At 57.8% G+C, this 18,123-nt stretch overlaps 1 protein-coding gene across 4 annotated transcripts; it reads right to left on the reverse strand.

Moving 5' to 3' along the window:
- Window positions 1-225: 225 nt before the first annotated feature.
- On the reverse strand, window positions 226-17,746 carry Ifitm10 (interferon induced transmembrane protein 10). Of its 4 annotated transcripts, XM_077797838.1 has the most exons (5): window positions 17,417-17,746; window positions 16,281-16,421; window positions 15,998-16,098; window positions 1,684-1,713; window positions 430-469 (listed from the first exon to the last, which is right to left on the reverse strand). In XM_077797838.1, the coding sequence occupies exons 1-4, from the start codon at window positions 17,657-17,659 to the stop codon at window positions 1,701-1,703; spliced, it is 498 nt and encodes a 165-aa protein (XP_077653964.1). In that variant the 5' UTR covers window positions 17,660-17,746; the 3' UTR covers window positions 430-469; window positions 1,684-1,700. The 4 variants fall into 4 exon arrangements, with proteins under 4 accessions (XP_026269414.1, XP_077653965.1, XP_026269412.2 ...); XM_026413627.2 differs by lacking the exon at window positions 1,684-1,713 and having other exon boundaries at window positions 352-469; XM_026413629.2 differs by lacking the exons at window positions 1,684-1,713; window positions 15,998-16,098 and having other exon boundaries at window positions 226-469.
- Window positions 17,747-18,123: the final 377 nt, after the last annotated feature.

The following is an 18,123-nucleotide window of genomic DNA, read 5'->3' on the forward strand; positions in this document are numbered from 1 at the left end:
GGGCCACACTTGGAGGAGGAGGGCGGGGGGGAGTGAGTCCCAGATACTGGCAGCCCCCATCTGGGAGCTCCCACAAAAGCCCTTCTTGCTGGGTGTGGGGTCGGAGGGGCCCCAGAAGCCTGGGTAGGGAAGACGGCAGAGAGGGCAGCTGCTGGAAGCCGGGGCGGTGGCATGGGAGGAAGCCCAGCCCCAGAAACAGGCGGGGTGGAGGCCGAGGCGGCCAGGACGGAGCTGGCTCCTTCAGGCACTGGCTTCTGACACGTGATGCTGGCGCACTGCCTCGGGCCACGCGGGAGCCCTCTGCCCCTGGAGGCGGGCCTCAGTAGTCGGTGAGCGGGTACCGCAGGAAGATGAAGACCAGGACGAGGCCCGAGGCGGCCAGGGCCGAGCTGGCAATGTTGAAGAGCCGGGCCGTCTTGGCGTCCTCCACGGCCCCGTTCAGGTCGTTGACGAGCTTCTTGTCCCGCACCTGGTGCCAGAAGGGGGGTGAGGTCAAGGCCCCGGGCAGCGGCACAGGGGCCAGAGGAGGGGCTGCAGCAGCAGGTGAGGGGGCCTGGCCCAGGGGCCTGCCTCGGGACCACACTGGGGCTCTGCAAGGGCACGTCCCACCCCGCTCCCCACTGGGTGAACGGCCCTGAGAGAGGAGGGAATGGCCAGCAGGGGACACGTGGACATGGGGACATGGGGATGCAGGGCAACGGGAGCGTTTGTTTCCTTCTGCTTTGGGGTGAGTCCAAAGTGATCTAAGGTGAAAGGAGGGTGGCCTCCGAGCAGCAGGCTGGAGGCTGGGCGTGTGCATGTCCCGAGTCCCACCAGGAGGCCTGAGAGCGGGCCCTACACAGGGGACAGGCAGCCGCCCAGGGCCTCTGGGGAGGGACGTAGAGTGGGAAGAGTGGAGCCCAGGACCCCTCGGGAAGGCGGAGGGCAGAGCTGAGCCAAGAGGCTGCCTTGGTCCAGGGTGGTGTGAGCACGTCTCCTGTCCTACCAAGTCCCTTATGGACAGGTCTGAGCCACTGCAAGCAGGAACCAAAGCCTGGGGGAGCAAGAGCAGGAGGGGGAGCTGCCGAGGAGGCGCACAGGTCTCTGCGGTAGTCAGCTGGGCTGCCCAGGAAGAAAGGCCCGGCTCCCGGTGCACTGGCCGACTGGGGCCTGGCTGGGGGGGGGGGGAGAGTCGGTGGGGAGAGGTTGTGGGGGAGGTTGTGGGAGTGTAGATGGGCAGAAGGATGAAGCACGGCTGGCGACGGGTTGTCCTGTGTGTAGGCGGATGGGACGCGTTAGTTACCGTGATTCAGCCATCTTCCTTCCCCCACCCCAGCTGACTACTCCCCAGGAACAGAGACCAGGCCGGGATGAGACCTATGCACTGGAGACGTGCCCGTGGGGACGTGCCCGTGGGGATGTGCCGGTCTCCCTGTTCTCTCCTTGAGAAGATAAAGGGACCTACTGGTTCCCTGTTCCCCTCTGAGAGGTAGGAAAACTGCCTGTCTCTGTTCCTTGCCTTCCCCAGGATCAGGGGATGCTCACTGGGTCAGTCAGGACTAAACCCGCCCTGGTGCCCGGCCGTGGTCCTCGCCTCTAACAGGTGACCTTCGGGGAGCTGCCGCTGCTCTCCCTGTGGCTGCTGCTGTCCCTCTCTGGGCAGAGAAGCCTTGTCAGGCCCCCGACAGTCCACCTGCTCCTCACCCCGGGTCTGTGTGTGATCAGTCCTCTCCACTTTTCTTCCAGGATGGAGAAGGCAGGAGGGAGGAGGAACAGAGAGAAGAGAAAGGAAAGAGGATGAAGGGGTGGACCTGAGCCCTGGGAGCAGGGAGCCAGGAAGGGAGCGAGAAAATGGAAGGAAGGGGCGGGAGGTGAGGGGGAGACAGGCGAGTTAGTGGGGAAGGAAAGGCAAGTGGGTGACATGAGCGGATTGCGTGGACCGTGGGGATCAGGTGGGGAGAGGGAGTGGGAAAGAAGAAGAATTGATCTTCAAGAACTACCCCAATACTCCCCAAATTAGTTCATGAACTAGCAAGGGAAGGATCGCTTCCAAGTTCATCCTACACAGCCAGTGTCACACTCACACCAGAACCAGATAAGAACATATCAAGGGAAAACAACTTCATACCAACACTTTTGATGGACATTAATGCAAAAATAAAATATCAGGAAGCCAAATTCAGAACTCACTCAAGAGAAGACACACCATTTCAAGTTGGTTTCATTCTAGGAATGCAAGGATGGTTCAAGACACGCCAATCGATAACCAAGATGCACCACAGAAACAGGACCAAGGACAAAAATCACACGAAACCCAGATTAATGCTGAAGATGCCTCTGACGGAATTCAGTCGCCCTCGTGATAAAAACCCAGAAGAAACTAGGGCTGGAAGGAACTCACCTCATCATCGTGAATGCTGCATTTGGCAGATCTAAAGCCAGTGTCATACTGAATGGGGGAAACCTGGAAGTATTTCCTCTAACACCAGGGACAAGACAAGGCTGTCCACCTCCCAACTCCTGCTCAATATAGGACTTGAAATCAGAGTCAGAGCAATTAGGTAAGAGAAATAAAAAGGACACAAACAGGAAAGGAAAAGTCCATGTATCCCTTTGCAGACGTTAAGAACTGATACTTAGAAGACCCCGAGAGTTCCACAGAAGGGCTTCTCGAGCTGATCAACTCAGCAAAGTAGAAAATACGTGATCAACTTACAAAAATCAACAACTTTCTATACACCAATGATGAATGACTGAGAGAGATGAGGAAAACAATGATATTTACAACAATAACTTCTAAAAACTGCTTAGGAATAAACATAACCAAAGCGGTAAAAGAGTCCTGCATAAAACATCACAGACACTGAACACGGAAACTGAAGCAGACCCCAGAAGACGGAAAGACCTCCCATGTCCACGGACAGACAGAATTAACACAGGTAAAACGGCCCTGGTTCCAAAACCAACGCACCGGTTCAATGGAATCCTCCTCAAACGCCAATCACATTCTTCTCAGAACTAGGAAAAAAAAAGCCTCGAGTTCATATGAAAGACAAGAGATGGATGGGTCAAGCAGCCCTGAGAACTAAGAGCCATGTGGGAGGCATCACAGGATCCACCCTCAAGTGAGAAGACAGCCTGTAGACCAAGGGAGCAGAAGAGGGCACACGAGGCACCCAGGGCACCCAGGGGCACAGTTGCAGCCACCTTCCTTCCCCGACCCTCACTCCATGAACTCGCCCAGGATACGGCCTCCCGGCCCCGAGACCTGCTGCTCTCTCCCTGCTCTTTCATTGACAGAGAGGAGACGACTTACTGGCCCCTGAGATGGGGACATACTGAGAGGTAGGAAAACTGCCTGTCTCTGTTCCTTGCCTTCCCCAGGATCAGGGGATGCTCACTGGGTCAGTCAGGACTAAACCCGCCCTAGTGCCCGGCCGTGGTCCTCGCCTCTAACAGGTGACCTTCGAGGAGCTGCCGCTGCTCTCCCTGTGGCTGCTGCTGTCCCTCTCTGGGCAGAGAAGCCTTGTCAGGCCCCCGACAGTCCACCTGCTCCTCACCCCGGGTCTGTGAGTGATCAGTCCTGCGCCAATTTTCGTTCAAAACAATTCAGATAGAGTTACCTGATCCTAGACAAAAGTGCCAAAAACATACATTGGAGACAAGACGTCCTCTTTAACAACAGGGAAAACTGGCCGTCCACAGGTAGAGGACTCAGCTAGATCCTCATCCCTCACACGGTGCAAGACAACTCCACGTTGACCAAAGACCGAGTACAAGACCACACGCTTTGTGACTGCTAGGAAAAGAAAATCGGGCAGACCCTTCACCACACGGCCACCAACAAGGACTTCCCGGATAGGACCGCTCTAGCTCAGAAATGAGAGAGGGGCGTTGGTGGTGGACCACATTAGAAAGCTTCTGCACAGCAAAGGAAGAAATAACCGGGTGAAGAGGGAACTCCAGCAGGGGAGAAAATCTTGGCCACCGACTCTTCCCACCGAGGATTCAATAAAGAGCTCCAACAAACACCTTGAAAGAGCCACCTGACCCAGTCAGTCAATGGGCAAATGAACTGAGCAGACACCTCTCCAGAGGAGAAGTCCAGATGGGCAGCCAACTCAGGGAAACAGTCATGAATTCATGAAAACCACGCTGCGATCCCGTCTCGCTCGGGTCAGAATGGCAGCCGTCAGGAACCCAAGCAGCCATGAATGCCCGTGAGGATGTGACACCAGGAAACTGCCACCACCCAAAAGACCAGGCGGGGACCCTCCGTGTGACCCAGCTGCCCCACGCCTTGGTATTGACCCTGGGGAGTCAGAGTCATCTCACTACAGTGACACATGCACCATTCCCAGCCGCCAGACGACGGAGCCAGCCCAGGTGTCCCTCAGTGGACGGGGGGATAAAGAAAATGTGGTGGACGTGCACAGTGGAGATTTAGTCAGCCACAGAGAAGGAGGAAATTACGGCATGTGCAGGAACATGGATGGAACTGGAGGCCAAGATTTTAAGAGGAATAAGTTATCCTCAGAGATAAAAGTATGTTTCTGTCCTCGGTGGAAGCAGAGGGAGAACAGTGGGCGACCAGGCGTGTGGAAGGAGAGGGAGCCCGCCAGGGTACAGCGGGGGTCCATGGGAGAGCGAGGGACAGGGGCATGTCGGGGAGAGGAATCGTGGAACTGAGCTTGTAGGTCTGCACCACATGCCACCAGGAAGCCCACCAACTGGGTGATTAATAGGCAAAATTTAAAAAACAGAAGGCTAAGGGACCAGGCGGTGGGTGGTGCTCTCTGCCAGAAGCTTGGTTCAGAGGCAGTTTGCATCATTTTCTCCAGAGTTAGCTCATCTCCCTCTGGATCTAGTCTTAGCCTATTTAGTTCTTTAATTGTGATGCGAAATCACGTTTCTCCCTGATGTCTCCCGCCGTGCAGACGGCCAGCGAGCACCACCAGCCGCTCCTGTACCCAGCCGCAGGGTCCTGTTCTAGACAGATGGAGGCTGTCAGGAGGAACAGGAATGACTGCACTCAGTGGCCTAGACGGCCCCTCACGCTCTAGACTGCAGCTCTGGGTGAAGGCGCTGTGGGGCTCGCTGGCCGCGTGTGTGGCCGGGGTCCTACCAGGCCCCGCTGCCCGCAACGTGGAGCCTCAGCCTGCCCTGGGGTGTGGAGGCGCTCACTGAGCAGTGGGTGTGCAGTGTCCCATGTCTGCCTCCAATGGAGGCAAAGAAGGCCTCCAGGCAGAGTGGCCAGCAGAGACCACCCCTAGCAGCCTGACCGCCCCACCTCAGCCTCTGCCCAGGCAGGATGCTCAGGAAGAGAGGGCCATCAGCGGGTGGGAAGCGCCCTGAGAGGAGCACCTGGCATCCTCCAAATCACCAATGTCGGATGACCCTGGGCCACATGTATGTTGACAAAGCTCTCCATTCCTGGACCAGTCCCGGTCACGGCCTCCGTTTCAGGTCCGTGAAGTGCGGAAGGGAGTGATGGAGAGGGTGAGCCACAGGGTGGGGAGTGGCGAGGGCGGGGGCCAAGGGCCACGGAGTGGGTGCAGAGGGCTGGCCCTAAGGACTCGGGGAAAGGGGACGTGGCGGTGACTAGAAGACAGGAAAGGGGTGGGGGAGAGAAGGAGGTCCAGGGAGACACATACTGGACACAGGCATGGAGGACTTCATGCAGGAATATGTGCTGGACAGATAGCTGTAGCAGAGGAGTGGGAGGGTGGGCTGTGGACAAATGGACGCAGGACAGTGGACAGGTTGGTGCCTAAGGAGATAAGTGAAGGGTATCACTGTGTGGGACAAGAGACTCGATGAGAATGAGGCAGACGTATGAGCAGGGGGCTCAGGGGGCACAGGAATGAATGTGAGGAAAGCAGGAGGGGGATTGGTATATTCAGGAATACAGACCAGCTGGGCAGCGGCCAGCACAGGCACTAGTGCAGAGTGATGGGTGGGACAGACAGGCCGGGTTGGATAATATAAGCCACAGGGGTGAAAGTGCATGGATGGGCATAGGGATGTGAAGGAATGAGCAGACATAGGTGCCTTTGCAAATTCACATCTACAGGGTGGAAGAGATGGGCACACAACACACAAATGCATGCTGGGTGAACAGAACAGGTGGAGAGATCCAGACGAGGATGATGGGGCATAGGTGGCCAGCTGCTGAAGTGGGATGCAGTGGTGTGAGCTGCATCATCAGGACAGGGGCACAGGTAGGCATGGTGGATGGAGGGACAGGTGCACTGGGGAAGCAATGGTGTGAGCTGCATCATCAAGACAGGTGGACAGGTAGGCATGGTGGATGGAGGGACATGTGCACTCGGGATTCAGTGGTGTGAGCTGTATCATCAGAAAGGTGCACAGATAGCATGGTGGATGGAGGGGCAGGTGCACTGGGGATGCAGTGGTGTCAGCTACATCATCAGGACAGTGGTACAGTCAGCATGGTGCATAGAGGGACAGATGCACTGGGGATGCAGTGGTGTGAGCTGCATCATCAGGACAGGGGCACAGGTAGGCATGGTGGATGGAGGGACAGGTGCACTGGGGAAGCAGTGGTGTGAGCTGCATCATCAAGACAGGTGGACAGGTAGGCATGGTGGATGGAGGGACAGGTGCACTGGGGAAGCAGTGGTGTGAGCTGCATCATCAGGACAGGTACACAGGTAGGCATGGTGGATGGAGGGACAGGTGCACTGGGGAAGCAATGGTGTGAGCTGCATCATCAAGACAGGTGGACAGGTAGGCATGGTGGATGGAGGGACAGGTGCACTGGGGAAGCAGTGGTGTGAGCTGCATCATCAGAACAGGTGCACAGGTAGGCATGGTGGATGGAGGGACAGGTGCCCTGGGGATGCAGTGGTGTGAGCTACATCATCAGAAAGGTGCACAGGTAGCATGGTGGATGGAGGGGCAGGTGCACTGGGGATGCAGTGGTGTCAGCTACATCATCAGGACAGTGGTACAGTCAGCATGGTGCATAGAGGGACAGATGCACTGGGGATGCAGTGGTGTGAGCTGCATCATCAGGACAGGGGCACAGGTAGGCATGGTGGATGGAGGGACAGGTGCACTGGGGAAGCAGTGGTGTGAGCTGCATCATCAGCACAGGTGCACAGAAAGGCAAGGTGGATGGAGAAACAGGTGCACTCAGGAAGCAATGGTGTGAGCTGCATTATCAGGACAGGTGCATAGTTAGGCATGGGGATGGAGGGACATGTGCACTGGGGATGCAGTGGTATGAGCTGCATCATCAGGACAGGGGCACAGGTAGGCATGGCAGTTGGAGGGACAGGTGCACTGGAGACGCAGTGGTGTGAGCTGCATCATCAGGACAGGTGCACAGGCCACAGGGTGGATGGAGAGTCAAGTGCATTGGGGATGCAGTGGTGTTTCATCATCAGGACAGGTGCACAGGTAGGCATGATAGATGGAGGTACAGGTGCACTGGGGATGCAGTGGTGTGAGCTGCATCATCAGGACAGGTGGACAGGTAGGCATGGTGGATGGAGGGACAGGTGCACTAGGGAAGCAGTGGTGTGAGCTGCATCATCAGGACAGGTGGACAGGTAGGCATGGTGGATGGAGGGACAGGTGCACTGGGGAAGCAGTGGTGTGAGCTGCATCATCAGGACAGGTGGACGGGTAGGCATGGTGGATGGAGGGACAGGTGCACTGGGGATGCAGTGGTGTGAGCTGCATCATCAGGACAGGTGGACAGGTAGGCATGGTGGATGGAGGGACAGGTGCACTGGGGAAGCAGTGGTGTGAGCTGCATCATCGGGACAGGTCCACAGGTAGGCATGGTGGATGAAGGGACAGGTGCACTGGGGATGCAGTGGTGTGAGTTGCATCATCAGGACAGATGCTCAGTTAGGCATGGTGGACAGAGGGACAGATGCACTGGGGACACAGTGGTGTGAGCTGCATCATCAGGACAGGTGCACAGGCCACAGGGTGGATGGAGAATCAAGTGCATTGGGGATGCAGTGGTGTTTCATCATCAGGACAGGTGCACAGGTAGGCATGATAGATGGAGGTACAGGTGCACTGGGAATGCAGTGGTGTGAGCTGCATCATCAGCACAGGGGCACAGGCAGCATGGTTCATAGAGGGACAGATGCACTGGGGATGCAGTGGTGTGAGCTGCATCATCAGGACAGGGGCACAGGTAGGCATGGTGGATGGAGTGACGGTGCACTGGGGAAGCAATGGTGTGAGCTGCATCATCAGGACAGGGGCACAGGTAGGCATGTAGGATGGAGGGACAGGTGCACTGGGGATGCAGTGGTGTGAGCTGCATCATCAGGACAGGGGCACAGGTAGGCATGGCAGTTGGAGGGACAGGTGCACTAGAGACGCAGTGGTGTGAGCTGCATCATCAAGAAAGGTGCACAGGTAGGCATAGTGGATGGAGGGACAGGTGCACTGGGGATGCAGTGGTGTGAGCTGCATCATCAGAACAGGTGCACAGGTAGGCATGGTGGATGGAGGGACAGGTGCACTCAGGAAGCAATGGTGTGAGCTGTACCATCAGGAGAGGTGGACAGGTAGGCATGGTGGATGGAGGGACAGGTGCACTGGGGATGCAGTGGTGTGAGCTGCATCATCAGGACAGGTACACAGGTAGGCATGGTGGATGGAGGGACAGGTGCACTGGGGAAGCAGTGGTGTGAGCTGCATCATCAGGACAGGGGCACAGGTAGGCATGGTGGATGGAGGGACAGGTGCACTGGAGACACAGTGGTGTGATCTGCATCATCAGGACAGGTGCACAGAAAGGCAAGGTGGATGGAGAAACAGGTGCACTCAGGAAGCAATGGTGTGAGCTGTACCATCAGGAGAGGTGGACAGGTAGGCATGTAGGATGGAGGGTCAGGTGCACTGGGGATGCAGTGGTGTGAGCTCATCATCTTGACAGGTGCACAGGTAGGCATGGTGGATGGAGTGTCATTTGCACTGGAGATGCAGTGGTGTTAGTTTCATCATCAGAACAGGTGCATAGGTAGGCATGGTGGATGGAGTGTCAGGTGCACTAGGGAAGCAGTGGTGTGAGCTGCATCATCAGGACAGGTGGACAGGTAGGCATGGTGGATGGAGGGACAGGTGCACTGGGGAAGCAGTGGTGTGAGCTGCATCATCAGGACAGGTGGACGGGTAGGCATGGTGGATGGAGGGACAGGTGCACTGGGGAAGCAGTGGTGTGAGCTGCATCATCAGGACAGGTGGACAGGTAGGCATGGTGGATGGAGGGACAGGTGCACTGGGGAAGCAGTGGTGTGAGCTGCATCATCAGGACAGGTGGACAGGTAGGCATGGTGGATGAAGGGACAGGTGCACTGGGGATGCAGTGGTTTGAGCTGCAACATCAGGACAGGTGCACAGGTAGGCATGGTGCATGGAGTGTCAGGTGCACTGGGGATGCAGTGGTGTGAGCTGCATCATCTTGACAGGTGGACAGGTAGGCATGGTAGACGGAGTGTCATTTGCACTGGAGATGCAGTGGTATTAGCTTCATCATCAGAACAGGTGCATAGGTAGGCATGGTGGATGGAGGGACAGGTGCACTGGGGAAGCAGTGGTGTGAGCTACATCATCAGGACAGGGGCACAGGTAGGCATGGTGGATGGAGTGACAGGTGAACTGGGGATGCAGTGGTGTGAGCTGCATCATCAGGACAGGGGCACAGGTAGGCATGGTGGATGGAGTGACAGGTGAACTGGGGAAGCAATGGTGTGAGCTGCATCATCAGGACAGGGGCACAGGTAGGCATTGTGGATGGAGGGACAGGTGCACTGGGGATGCGTGGTGTGAGCTGCATCATCAGGACAGGTGCACAGGTAGGCATGGTGGATGGAGGGACAGGTGCACTGGGGAAGCAATGGTGTGAGCTGCATCATCAGGACAGGGGCACAGGTAGCCATGGTGGATGGAGTGACAGGTGCACTGGGGAAGCAGTGGTGTGAGCTGCATCATCAGGACAGGGGCACAGGTAGGCATTGTGGATGGAGGGACAGGTGCACTGGGGATGCATGGTGTGAGCTGCATCATCAGGACAGGTGCACAGGTAGGCATGGTGGATGGAGGGACAGGTGCACTCAGGAAGCAATGGTGTGAGCTGCATCATCAGGACAGGTGCACAGGTAGGCATGGTTGATGGAGGGACAGGTGCACTGGGGATGCAGTGGTGTGAGCTGCATCATCAGGACAGGTGCACAGGTAGGCATGGTGCATGGAGGGACAGGTGCACTGGGGATGCAGTGGTGTGAGCTGCATCATCAGGACAGGGGCACAGGTAGGCATGGTGGATGGAGTGACGGTGCACTGGGGAAGCAATGGTGTGAGCTGCATCATCAGGACAGGGGCACAGGTAGGCATTGTGGATGGAGGGACAGGTGCACTGGGGATGCGTGGTGTGAGCTGCATCATCAGGACAGGTGCACAGGTAGGCATGGTGGATGGAGGGACAGGTGCACTGGGGAAGCAATGGTGTGAGCTGCATCATCAGGACAGGGGCACGGGTAGGCCTGGTGGATGGAGTGACAGGTGCACTGGGGAAGCAGTGGTGTGATCTGCATCATCAGGACAGGGGCACAGGTAGGCATTGTGGATGGAGGGACAGGTGCACTGGGGATGCATGGTGTGAGCTGCATCATCAGGACAGGTGCACAGGTAGGCATGGTGGATGGAGGGACAGGTGCACTGGGGAAGCAATGGTGTGAGCTGCATCATCAGGACAGGTGCACAGGTAGGCATGGTGGATGGAGGGACAGGTGCACTGGGGAAGCAATGGTGTGAGCTGCATCATCAGGACAGGTGCACAGGTAGGCATGGTGCATGGAGGGACAGGTGCACTGGGGATGCAGTGGTGTGAGCTGCATCATCAGGACAGGTGCACAGGTAGGCATGGTGGATGGAGGGACATGTGCACTCAGGATTCAGTGGTGTGAGCTGTATCATCGGGAGAGGTACATGGTAGGTGTGTTGGATGGAAGGATAGTTGGTGAATAGATTTGTTTGCATTTTGGAAGGAAATGTCAGGTGGATTAATGGAAGGTGGAGTGTATGATTTAAGATTCATATTTTATGCCTAAGAATGGTAGATTGGGGCAGATTCACTCTCTCATTCAATCCATCAGCCTTGACTTTAGCCTCCTCTCTGCAATTTCCACACAACCTGGGTATACAACAAGGCACAGAGCAAATCTTTCCAGTGGAGTTAACATTCACAGACAAGCGGACAGGCAATGAACAGAAAAATAAGATCTAGGTGTGAAGCTTGCTCTAAAGAAGACCCAGCATTGGACTTCCCGCATAACCACTGTTCACACAGCACTTCCAGGGAGTCAACTTGTGCAGACAGGAGAGTAGGGGGTGATGTGCCTAGGTCCTACGCAAACACTGAGGTTATAGCACCTTCAGGTCTTGGTACCCATGTGGAGACCTGGGCCTTACCTTCCCAGGACACCCAGGGACAAGTGTCCTCGAAGGCCTAGGTCTTAGCTTCCTGTGCCCACCATGTGGTCCAACCAGACTCTTAGGACAGTCTCCACCTGGTCCTCCTCTCCTGCCTGTGTCCTCATGGGCTCTTCACACAGTGGCCCGAGTCACCCTCCTATATGTGAGCCAGGTCACATGGACCTTTGTTTCCTGTTCTCAGAGTTCCATTTCACTCCTAGTAAGTGTGGTTTGCAAGGCTAGGTGGCCGGGGCCCTGGCTGCCCTCTGGTCTCCTGCCCACGGCCCACCCCAGCCCAGCCCTACTGCCCAGGGCTCTGCGTGGCGGCCCCTCTCCGGGGTGCACTCTTCCTCGGGTGCACTTTAGGCTGCTGTGTGAATCATTTCCTGCCTACACTCAAGTATCACCCACCAGGAGGACTGCTTTGCCCACCCTCTACGCAGCGTCGGCCCCTGCCCGTCGCCTCGGCCATGGCTGGTTCATGTTTTCTTGCTGACATCACCACTTGACATGCGTAAGTGTTTCATAATTGTCTGGCTTCCCTGCCAAAAGGTCTGCTCCAAGGTCAGGAACTCTGGGTTTCTCGTCACTGCTGATTTACCGTGAGCATAGTAATGAAGAAGTGGTGGGAAGATGCAGGGAGTCTGAGTGAATGGCTGAGATGAGATGTCACAGGGAGGGTGCAGGGGAGGAGGGGAGGAGGACAGCGTGGCGTTGGGAGTGAAGGAAGGGGGTAAGCGTGTGCACTGAGGCGAACCCAGGTATGCACAGGAGAGGAGGAGCCCAGAGGAGGAGATGGCAGACCTGGGATAGGGGCGGAGATAACGAGATGGAAGAAGTGGGGTTGGAGTGGGTGAGGCGCCAGGGTTTCAGCTGGGTGCTGTGTGGAGAGAGGGACTCATGGCAGAGGAACCTGCGGGAGGGCCAATGGGCAGAGGGAAAGGGGGAGAGGAGACGTGGAGAGGTGGATGGCGGGCAGATGGTCACCTGGAGGGACTGACAGGTCGGGGGTGTCGGTGGGTAAAGTAGGGGAGAAGAGCTAATGGGTGAGAGAGCAGGAAAGGGGTCACGTGGTTGGAGTAGGAGCCGTGCAGTGGGGAGAACGGGAAGGGGGAAGTTGGGAAGAAGCATGTTTGCTTCAACATGTGGGTCAGGAAGTGGTGGGATGGGGTGGCTGGACGGGCAGAGGCGGGGTGAGGAGGGAGGTGGCTGGGCGTCCAGCAGCTGGGGAAGGATGGGTGTCTGGAGGAAGCTGGAGGATTGATGGGGGCGCCTGGGCGGAGTCCTACTGGGGCAGGATGGGGTGACCGAGGTAGGAACAGAGGAGAAGGAAGGGCAGACGAAACAAGAGTAATACTAAGTGGAGACCCAGGCTAGGCCCAGCCCTGGCTGGCTGTGTTTCGTGTGTCAACTCTTCTCAACAGCACTTAGAGGTATGTCCGTCCTCATCTGTAAAAGGAAGAGATTTAAGCATAAAGGTGGTTGGTGATTTAAGGTCTCACGGCTACTCAGAGGTGTGGTCAGGGCTCAAACATGCTCTGAATCAGAGCCACATGAGCTCTTGGGTAGTGTGTGGGGGATAAGGAGGTGGTGGTGGGAGGGATGATTACTGGTGTGTAAATAACTGGAGGAGGGAGGAAGGGCAGATTGAGAAAGATCACAGAGTGGAGACATGAACAGGTCTGAGGCAGATGTGCTGGATGCAGATGCATGACTCGGTAGGTTGACGTGAGGTGTTCAGCAACGAGAGGGGGAAGCAGGGAGGTCGGGTGGGAGGCGCGGACTTGGGCCAATGCAGACATGGATTCCTAAGGAAAGAATGGGTGAGTGTGGGGGGGACAGCAGGTGCAAGGGTGAATGAAACTGCGGATGACGGATGACGGAGGGAAAGGCTGGCGAGAGAAGCAGGGAGTTCCTCAGCAAGTGGCATTAGAGATGATCAGCAGGTTGATGCAGGAGCTGGTGGGGACGGGCTAGGAGAGCGGGAGGGAGGAAGCAGCACCAGTGCTGTGTGCAGATGGAGAGATGCGGGTCTAGATGGCTGGAGGGAGGAGGAGGGTGCGCAGATGCCGGTCATGCATGACTTAGTGACGGGTATGTTCTGAGGAATGCCCCGCCAGGGGGTTTCACCATTTTGTTGATGTCAGGGGGTGCACTTATGCAAACTAAGACAGGACATCCCTTGGTGACACAATCTTAATGGAACTACTGTCAGATATATTGTCCTTTGTTGACTGAAGTGTCACATGGCTGTGTGAGGGTGTGTGGGTGGACAGATGGGTAAGTGGATGGAGGGCAGGTGGGTGGAAGGTGGATAGAGGATGGGTAGTTGGGTGGGTGGATGGATGAAGGATGGGGGCTGGGTGGACAGAGGGTGTGTGTTGGGGAGGGTGGGTGGGTGGGTGGTAGGTAGGGTGGAGGTGGATGGTTGGGTAGACAGTGGGGTGGATGCTGGTGTTGATGTTCAGAGCAGCAGCAGGTGAGCATGCCACCCAGTGAGTACTCACCCAGGGCAGCCCTCCCACTGCCCTCTTGCTGGAAGCCTCCCAGCTGCCACTCCCTGGCTTTATCTGTCGCCTGCTCCTGCCCCCCCCCCCCCGTCCCTGTCCGAGTTTGGGCTGCACACCCTCCTGTGGATCTCCGTGCCAGGACCCCCACTGTCCTCTGGGCCTTTCCTTTCCCCTGTCTTGGCAGTGGCTGGGGATGCCACAGCACTGGCCACCTCGTCTTCGGTCTTCCCCACGACGGACCCCAACCCCTTCCCCACGTGGCTCCAGGTGCCTCTCAGGATTGTCTTCTGCAGCCCACGGAGCGCGGGGCCTGGCTGACTGAGTGCTCCACCATGCAGCCTTAGTCCATACTCGGCTCTCCACGTGCCATGCCCCACCCGTCCATCCTTCAAGGCCAGCGAAAGTGCTGCCTCCTCCCAGAGGTCTGCTGCCCCGGGCCCCACCTGGCCGCAGAGAGCAAAGTCACCCTCTTCTGTCTGAGGAGTCGGGACACCAGTTCCATCTCACGTGTCCATCCACCCATCCGACCAACATTCTCTGGCCCTGTGTTGGCCAGCCCTGCCTGGGACCCGGATGAAGACGAAGGGACTCATCTTGGTAGAGGGTATGATACAGCAGGGTCCTGGAGGCTCTGCCGGAGACACAGACCCAAGCTCCCAGGCCGAGGTGTGCACGTCACTGCCCTCGGGGAATGAGGGGGGCAGGGAGTGTCGGGCAGGCCAGGAAGGGGGTCACCATGGTGCTGAATACTGAGAGAAGTTTGGACACTCTCCAGCTAACAGGGGGTGGCCATGTCTTTATGAGGCTGCACATGGAGGCTGCATGAATGGAGAATTGATCTTTTCTATCTCGTCCCTCCCCAGACACCAGGCTGAGCAAAATAAGGCCCCATTCTCTGTGCTGCATCCCAGCCTGCAGGGGGCCGAGCTGCCGACGCTGTGGGAGGGCGGTGGTGGCTGGAGGGCTGGGTGGACAGACAGGCAGGCCAGGACACAGCTCCTGCCACACCCGCTGCCTGCCAGCCCCCACCCCTGCTCCAGTGCGCTGGCCTAGACAGGGTTCTTTCCGTCTGTTCTGTGAGCAGGTGAGGGAACAGAAGCTCAGTGGAGAGAGACAGCTCGCCGATCCCCCAAGCTGGGTCTTAGCCAAGGCCTCCTGACCCCACGGCCATTCCCTGCCCTTGAAAATGCCCACGATGGTCAGCCTGATGTGCAGCAGCAGCTGCTCAGGAGACCTGCCACTGGAAGGACAGGTGGACCATCCCCAGCCCTTGGGCACAGAGCCAGACAGGACAGCTCTGTCCCGCCCCACCCTAGGAGGCAGCTTGTGCTGTGCACCCCCAGGGAGCCCCAGAACTGTTCCACCTTCACAGGGTACACCTGGGGGGCAGCCCCAGAGAATGGGGAGTCCTTTCTGCCTCTTCAAACTAGTGAGCTCATGTCATCCCCCCGCAGCACAGACCCAGCACAGACAGGCCTGACCTACCTACAACCTGCACCAGATGGACCTGCCCCAGGCCAGCCAGCCGGCCACAGCCTGAGCCCAAGGGGAGGAGGGGACAGCTTCCGGACAGGAGCCCAAGTAGCCAGGCCTGTATCGCCAGCCTGTCGGCAGTGCACAGCCAGAGGGACGGGGGAGGCCAGCCTCACCAGCTGCAGCCTCGGCTGCCCCAGCACGCCTGTCCTCTGCCAGGCACTGGCCTGCAGCTGAGCTGGGCTGGTCTGACAGCCACTCCAGCCCCCAAGGGCCCTGACCTTGCTGCCTCCTCAGCACATGTGCACACACACTCTTATACAAACAAATACTAACACTCGCTTGCACAAATACATGCATTCACTCGCACATATGCACATACATCTACATACTCACAGGCAGTTAACACCCCAAACTCACAGGCACATACACATTTGCACATCTACCCATGCACATATGCATGCATACACAGGCATACAATATATGCATGTGCCTACTTACATACATGCAGTTACACTCACCCACCCACCCCCACGCACATGTCCACACTCACACTCATATAAACTCACTCGTGCTGGCCTGGTGGTGCACTCCTATCATCCCAGTGACTCGGGAGGCTGAGGCAGGAGGACTGCAAGTTCAAGGCCAGCCTGGGCAATTTAATGAGGCCCTGTCTCAAGATAAAAATTAAAAAAATAAAAAGGGCTGGGGAAACAGCTCAGTGGTAGAGCACCCCTGGGTTTAATCTCCAGTACCAAAAAAAAAATCCCCCCAAAAAAACCCTCACACTCACACACCACACACACACACACACACACACACGTTGCACGCACACTTGACATGCACACTCACGTGCACGGGTCCCACGTGGTGGTGCCCGGGGCTAGGTCCACAGGCATGACGATGGAGTGCACATGACGGGAGATGGTGGTGCTGTGGATGAGTCAGGAGGAGGCGGCCAGGCGTGTGGTACGCACAGGGTGGGGCTCTTGGCTCAAAGACGATTAGAGGCAGAGCTGTCCGGGCGTCCCTGCTCCCAGGTCGGCCTTGCCCTAGCTCTCCTCTCCCCACAGCCCTGCTGCTCCCGGGCCTCCTGCCACCCCACCTGGCTGGGCAGCTGTAATCAGTGGAATGCCTCTGGCTATGGCCATTCAAGTCTGGGCTCGGGAAAGGGATGATCTGGCCCAATGCGAGCCAGGTCCTTCTTCCTGGAGTGGCAGGGTGTGGGGACGCCTGAGTCCCCACCTCCCTGCACAGCCCAGGGCTACTCAGTCCCTACAGGGGGTAGAGGGGTCACCCCACCCAAAGTGCACTGGTGACAGTCCCCTACAGGCGCAGTCCTTCCTCTCCCTCTGCCCGCGGGGGTGGGTCCCGTGGCCTCACAGTCTTCTTTGCTCCCAACCAGTTCCTCTCAGAGCCAAGGGGCTCTGGAACTCATGCCCACTCTGGGCCCAGGGTGATGGGGTCTATGGGACCTGCTTTCCTGTTCTTTCCCTGAGCTGCCCTAGCCACCAGGCATTGACTTCCAACCAAGTACACAGTGGGGTGTGCACCAGTGCCTGGCCTCAGGTTCCCTGATGACAGAAGGCATGCCAGGGTCCCCGAGGTCACCCCTCCTCTCTCAAAAGGTGCAGGGTTGCAAACCCTCTTCAGCTCCATGAGGGCTCCATCCCTTTTGACCTTGGGATGGCTGCTGGCCAGGGTGAATTCTCTGGGTCCCTATGCCCCCTGGCTGGGCTCAGCTGGCTGTGCAGAGAAGGGTCCCGGGACCCAAGTCCCTGTCAGAAGCTCTCTCAGCTCAGGAAAGGAAGGGATAGCCCCTTGCTGCCCAGGATGCCTGGCCAAGGCCCCATCCCAGGACCCCAGGTCCCTCTGGGCCCCAGCTGCACCTGCTCTACCACAGCAGAGGGAGGGCCAGAGCAATGCAGTCAGGTCCTGTCCAGCCCGCCCCCACCCCTCCTTTCCGCCCTGCCACCGCGGGGGCTCACTTTGAGGGAGTAGGCCAAGGCGATGAAGCCCAGGCAGCAGAAGTTGAGGTAGACGAAGTTGAAGATGGACCACAGGTAGTAGTCGTTCACCTCGGTGGTGTCTGGGTAGACCTCGATGACGGTCGTGGGGTTCGTCATGGTCTTCTTCTCGGCCAGGTGCTTGCAGGCCTGGGGGCCCCCAGCCACCCGCACACTGTCTGTCTTGCTGCTCTTGGACTCCATGGGGAACAGAGTGGGTGCCATGGGGGGTGAGGCTGAGGGCTCAGTGGCAGGGGCCGCTGGAGCCTGCAAGGCAGGGGGCTTGGACACACAGGCAAAGCAGCCCTTGGGCGAACCTACGGGGGGCCTCGGAATCCAGAAGGCCCCGTCCAGGGGGACTCGGGCTTCCTGGGTGCCGTCCGTGGTGCTGGCCGGGGCTCCCAGCAGGGCTGGGCACTGGCCGGGGCCCTGGGCCTGCAGGGAGGAAGAGAGTAGGAATGAGCTGGGCCCTGCTGGTGGAGTAGCACCCACCCTGGAGCCCTGCAACATCTCCCCTGCAGCCCCATAAACAGCCCCAGTGGAGATGGAAATCCCCACCCAGGCAGCCAGCTGCTAGCCTGCCACCCGCCTCCCCCGCCCGCCCCGCCACTGCTAACGCCAAAGCCCTTCGCAGCAGCCTTGGCAGACACATCCGGCTTTCCATCCTTGCCATCTGCACACACACATTC

The sequence above is a fragment of the Urocitellus parryii genome, chromosome 4 (genome assembly GCF_045843805.1).
Source record: "Urocitellus parryii isolate mUroPar1 chromosome 4, mUroPar1.hap1, whole genome shotgun sequence".
NCBI lineage: Eukaryota > Metazoa > Chordata > Mammalia > Rodentia > Sciuridae > Urocitellus > Urocitellus parryii.